This window comes from Erpetoichthys calabaricus, chromosome 8 (assembly GCF_900747795.2).
Source record: "Erpetoichthys calabaricus chromosome 8, fErpCal1.3, whole genome shotgun sequence".
Taxonomy (NCBI): Eukaryota; Metazoa; Chordata; class Cladistia; order Polypteriformes; family Polypteridae; genus Erpetoichthys; species Erpetoichthys calabaricus.
In genome coordinates, this window is record NC_041401.2 from 135,423,978 (window position 1) to 135,429,977 (window position 6,000).

A 6,000-nucleotide genomic window follows, 5' to 3' on the forward strand; every position below is an offset into this window, starting at 1 on the left:
CCCAGCAGCCTGTCTGCTCCTCCATCAGAGGGCCAAGAGGAAGAAATTGGAGCAGGGGCGTGTTCACAGGAACCACAAGCTTCTGCTGTGTGGAGGCTCTTTGACGAAAGAGCAACAGGAGACACTGCAGAGAGAAATCCCACAGCTGATGCTATGCTGGAGTTGAGGTCCTATCTTGAGGAGCCCCTCATCCAAAGAGCTGAAGACCCACTGAGCTGGTGGGAGGCCAAGGCTGCAGTCTACCCACGCCTGGTTAAGGTAATGGTAGGAAGACTTTGCATTGTCGCTACATCGGTCCCCTCAGAAAGTCTTCTCAAAAACAGGACAAATAATCACGGAGAGGAGAAATCGCATCAGCCCATCTAAGTTGAGGCATCTGGCATTTCTGAATGCCAACCTGGCCTAAAAACTTTTATTCAAAGAGTCATAGTGTTGTGTTGTTGTTGTTGAGTTTGGCTTTAATGTTATTTGTTTGCTGTGTTTGCTGTGGTTTTGTGTTAAGTTGTTCATTTAAAGCTTTTATTAAAATGTTAAACAATAGTAACTGTGTATTTTTTGTAATGAAAAAATGCATGAAAATATGTAATGTCTGAAAACAATGAATAAGAAATTGCTTATACACAAACCATTCATAATTGCTTAATTAGGGTAAAATATAAGCATCCAAGTGATACTAAACGAAGTGCCATTTGGGAGCTGTAAGAGCCGGCTCTTTAAAGGGAGCAGATCCAAAAAAGCCGAAGCTTTGAAAAGAGCCGGAGTTCCCATCACTAGAGGTGAGCAGTGCCTGTCTCAATTTGGTGTGTGTGTGTGTACTGGACAAGATTAAGAGGGTTCTGTGGCTATCTGGTCCACTGCCAAGTCCTCACATTAATTTCCTTGTGCAGCTCTGGCCATAAGTCTACTGGAAGAACCTCGACTTCCATGAAAGTGATATCTTGTTAAATTAAAAAACAGAGACACTGGACTAGGCCAGAAGGACACAACTGGAGAATTGGCAAAGGAAATCAAGCTGTAGCAAACTACTAAAAACAAGACTTTACTGATCTAGATGGACATATTTTAAAGATAAAATTAAAAATTAATTACATGTGGGTACCTAAGGTCAAGGGAAAAATGAAAGTGAAAAAGACAAACCCCACAGTGGTGGTGAAAGAACACCTCTATGTGGCAATGTGAAGAAGTGGGCTGCACAAAGGTTGCATCTACAGGTAATTTGTTTTGGTTCCTAGAAGTGAAGCCTTCATTGGCATCCAAACAAAAGGATGAGTATGGAACTCCAAGGGAAGGAATGAAACTTCAAGAGGCAACCTCAGAGATTCTGATGGTGTCTGAGCCTCCATTACACGCCAAACTGCTCACAAGAGAAGCCCCTTCCATAAAGTATGACAGAGCAGTGTCAGTCAGGATTTAAGGCTTACAGCTGAATTTCAAACTTGCACTTGTATAACAATATTCATGTTTGTTGATAAGTCACATTAGTTTAGTTAAAATTTTACTTTCATAAGTTTGTATAGTGCAGTGATGAGGGCTCTGCATCAGTCGGTCATGGTGAAAAAGGAGCTGAGCTGTAAGGCAAAGCTCTCAATTTACCAGTCGATCTACACTCCTACCCTTACCTATGGTCATGAGTTATGGGTAGTGACCGAAAGAACGAGATCGCGAATACAAGAGGCTGAAATGAGTTTCCTCCGCAGGGTGTCTGGGCTTTCCCTTAAAGATAGGGTGAGAAGCTCAGTCATCCATGAGGGGCTCAGCGTAGAGCCGCTGTTCCTCCGCATCGAGAGGAGTCACATGAGGTGGCTCGGGCATCTGATCAGGATGCCTCCTGCACACCTCCCTGGTGAGGTGTTCCGGGCACATCTAACCGGGAGGAGGCCCAGGGGAAGACCCAGAACACGCTGGAGGGACTAAGTCTCCCGGCTGGCCTGAGAACGCCTCGGGATTCTCACGGAAGAGCTAAAAGAAGTGGCCGGGGAGAGGGAAGTCTGGGCATCTCTGCTCAAGCTGCTGCCCCCGCGACCCGATCTCGGATAAGCGGAAGAGGATGGATGGGTGAAGTTTGTATAGTGTGACATAGCGTAGCCGCTGTTAACACAATAAACTGGTTCTGAATTCACTAAAATCATTTCTTTACAGCAATGTCAATTTCAGATTTTGTATTAACTGAAAGTAGTTTTTGATCAGCTCTAGTATATTTTTTAAGATGTCTATTAGAATCTGTATAAACATACAATGAAATAAAGGAGGTCTAAAACATTTACGAAAATACATCTTTGCAGTGAAGAAATGACTACTTGTCATGAAGGTAATCACAGGTCACCAGGACCAGCACTCGACGTCTAGTGTTGACCGCTGTGAATTAACGATTTCCTGAAGCTGATTGTTTTCTTGCTGGACTTTTCAATGTGAAAATGTTGCCTTAATGTCTATGGAGTTATCTGGTAGCTTGTTTGTCTCTCTATGCTGCAACTTCCAAGTTTTTGAAATATGGCAAAAGACATAAACACAAACTATACCATTTGCACACACTCCATCAGTGGGAGACGGACTGCCTGATTTCCTGACAGGCTGACAACACACGCAGGGGTCTCTGGTGTGGCTTCCAACAAAGCAAGAACTGCTTCCATTCCCATTTTACTGCTCTGAAAAGGAAAAAATCATGATGTGATTTGACTGAATTTGTAAAACGGCCCAGTGAACACAGTTACCACATATCTGGCCATTTTTAAGCTTAACTTTAAATACGCCATCATCAATCAGTGTAAACAATTCTGAACTACAGTTATGGATAACCCTCCAAGTCATTATCATCCATCTGCTTATCCAGGGAATGGCTGCAGGGCAGCTGGAGCCTATCCCAGCAATCATCAAGAGCAAGGCAGGAACACCACCAGAATAGGACACTAGTCTCCATCACAGGTCATCATCATTCAGAAACTCACTTTGCATATGATTGTACCCAGGTTCAGATAATGGAAGAAAGAAGACCGTTTCCAAGGTGTGCACCCTTCGTTATGGTAGGATGTAACAGTTTTTAGAATGACTTTCAGTAGTCTGTTAAATGCTGTTTTTTAAAGTGTGTTCACATGTAATGTGAAAAGCACTTACTGTTGTCGTCATGTCTGGTCGGCCTACCTGCTCACAGGGAACAAGTTGGTCCTTGGTGGACTAATGTTTTTGAAATTTGGCACGCTTATTTCAATCAAAATTAAACTTTTTTTTAAAAATTTCCTTAAAGAATATTTCAAATATAGTATATTTTACACTCAAGAGTACTGTTATATTTACATACACGGTCTTAAAAAACGAGAAATATTCTGTGCCACTTCAATCATGGATTTATTTATTGCTTTGAATTTACCTTGAGATGGGTTACTTGAGCTTGTACATTTTGTGTATTTTTTTTATATATTTTAATATAATTTCTAAAAATCAAATAACACTCCATACACATAACTCGAGTTTTACAAAAAGAAAAAAAAAAGAAAAAGGTTCAAAACAAATCAACCCCCACCCCTGAGAAAAAGAGCTAGGCCAGCATTGTAAAACTTTATGCTAGTAAAGACAAACGAATAGATAAAATAATAAATGAATAAAGAGAAATTGAGTAAGAGAGGGGAACCTGCTTCCTTAATTTAAAAGCTTATTCTAAAATGTTATTGATTAGATCCTGCCAGGTTTTGAAAAAGTTTTGTCCAGATCCTCTAAGTGCGAATTTGATTTTTTTCAGTTTCAAATAGTATATAACCTCAATTACCCACTGACTTAACACTAGAATTACCAGAGCCTACGAAAAAACTCGTAGATCCGGCCCACCTTAAATCACTTCTTAAATCCGTTCTCACCTCTCCGCCAGCATCCTTTGTCCTCTAAATGTGCTGATAAAAGACAAGCTGCCAGCAGCCGGGCATTCCATCCCCACTCCGACTTAGAATGTGTGCGAACTTTTCCCAGCTCATGCCTTGATTGATTATCTGGGAGTGAAGTGGAGTTTTAGAGTGGAAATAATAGATCGTTATTTGGAACACACGAATTTCATGTGTGTTCAGTTTCTACAGTAATCTGTGTAAACACATTGTTAAAATAGAAACTTTTTCATATTTTAGTAATAAATGTTAGGCAGTTTAGTAGGCATAAACTATAGAATGTGTAAAGCCCGAGTTCCAAAGATCAAATAAACACTTTCACAAAAGCTTCAAGGATGATATAACAGTTTCCGTGGCATAGCGCGCTAAGATTTGATTCTTAGAGCACAGCACTTTTGCCGTGCCTCACAGACCTGAGTTCAATTCCCCGCTGGGGATAAAGTGTTGCTTTTTTTTCTTTTTAACCTCAAACGGACATAAAATTTATAAATTGGTATGCACTGTCAGTTAATGAGATCGTTATATTTTCATGTGGGATGCTCCTTTTAAAATATTTTTTTAACAATTGAGACTGCAATTAACATGAACAACTGTCCCTATAACTGTTATTTTTAAGATCCATAACACACAGACAGACAGAGCACTGCGTAATAGAGAGACAGACAGGCAGAGATATATAAACAAACAGGGAAGGCACATGTACTGAAAGAAAAAAAGATCAACATGTGTGTTGTTCCTGCTGCACTGAATAAGCTCACATGCTCTAACACCACCCCTCCCCCCATCTGACTCTCTAAGTAACAGCACAAGTACAGACGCAAACGAAGTGCATGTGTGTACTGTATAATATTAACAAAAAGAGCAGCTTACTACTGAAAACGGCAAATATAGGAGTGAGTGGGGATCGAACCGGGACTCTTGATTACACTTGGTTTGCGTCTGTACTTGAGCTGTTACTTAGAGAGTCAGATTGGGGGGAGGGGTGATGTTAGAGCACGTGAGCTTATTCAGTGCAGCAGGAACAACGCACATGTTGATCTTTTTTTTTTTCTTTCAGTACATGTGGCTTCCCTGTTTATTTATATATCTCTGCCTGTCTGTCTCTCTATTACGCAGTGCTCTGTCTGTCTGTGTGTTATGGATCTTAAAAATAAGTTATAAGGACAGTTGTTCATGTTAATTGCAGCCTCCATTGTTAAAAAAATATTTTAAAAGGAGCATCCCACATGAAAATATAACGATCTCATTAACTGACAGTGCAAACCAATTTATAAATTTTATGTTCGTTTGAAGTTAAAAAGAAAAAAAAAGAGCAACACTTTATCCCCAGCGGGGAATCGAACTCAGGTCTGTGAGGCACGGCAAAAGTGCTGCGCTCTAAGATGCAAATCTTAGCGCGCTACGCCACGGAAACTATTGTATCATCCTTGAAGCTTTTGTGAAATTGTTTATTTGATCTTTGGCACTCAGGCTTTACACATTCTATAGATTATGCCTACTACATTTTGTAACATTTATTACTAAAATATGAAAAAGTTTCTGTTTTAACAATGTGTTTACACAGATTACTGTAGAAACGGAACACACAAGAAATACGTGTGTTCCAAATAACGATCTATTATTTCCACTCCAAAACTCCACTTCACTCCCAGATAATCAATCAAGGCATGAGCTGGGAAAAGTTTGCGCACGTTCTAAGTCGGTGGGGGGATGGAATAGCCGGCTGCTGGCAGCTTGTCTTTTATCAGCACATTTAGAGGACAAAGGATGCTGGTCGGAGAGGTGTGAACTGATTTAAGAAGCGATTTAAGGTGGGCCGGATCTACGAGTTTTTTCGTAGGCTCTGGTAATTCTAGTGTTAAAAGAGGAGAGTTAGACTTATCTCGCTCAACTGGAAGAATCCTATGTGCCAATAGCGTAGTAAAGGCAATCACAGTTTGTTTGTCCTTCTCCACTTTAAGCCCACCTGGAAGTACACCAAACACAGCTGTTAATGGATTAGGAGGGATTGTGACATCCAAGCCGTCTGAAAGGGATTTAAAGATTTTGGTCCAAAATGATGTTAATTTGTGGCAGGCCCCATTCTGTGTGTGTGCGGCTCTGCAGGCATTTCACTACATTGTACTTGGCC

General features: G+C 40.6%; 1 protein-coding gene across 2 annotated transcripts in view; it reads right to left on the reverse strand.

The window, feature by feature from the left end:
- Positions 1-6,000, reverse strand: part of LOC114656090 (ATP-dependent 6-phosphofructokinase, liver type-like) — an 88,884-nt gene that overhangs the window by 26,938 nt on the left and 55,946 nt on the right. For both annotated transcript variants that reach the window (XR_007935698.1, XM_051931373.1), the window contains exon 10: positions 2,520-2,645. Coding sequence is in view for 1 of the 2 variants with exons in the window: in XM_051931373.1 (XP_051787333.1) it covers positions 2,520-2,645 (126 nt within the window). In the remaining variant the exon portion in view is untranslated. The remainder of the gene's footprint in view (positions 1-2,519; positions 2,646-6,000) is intronic.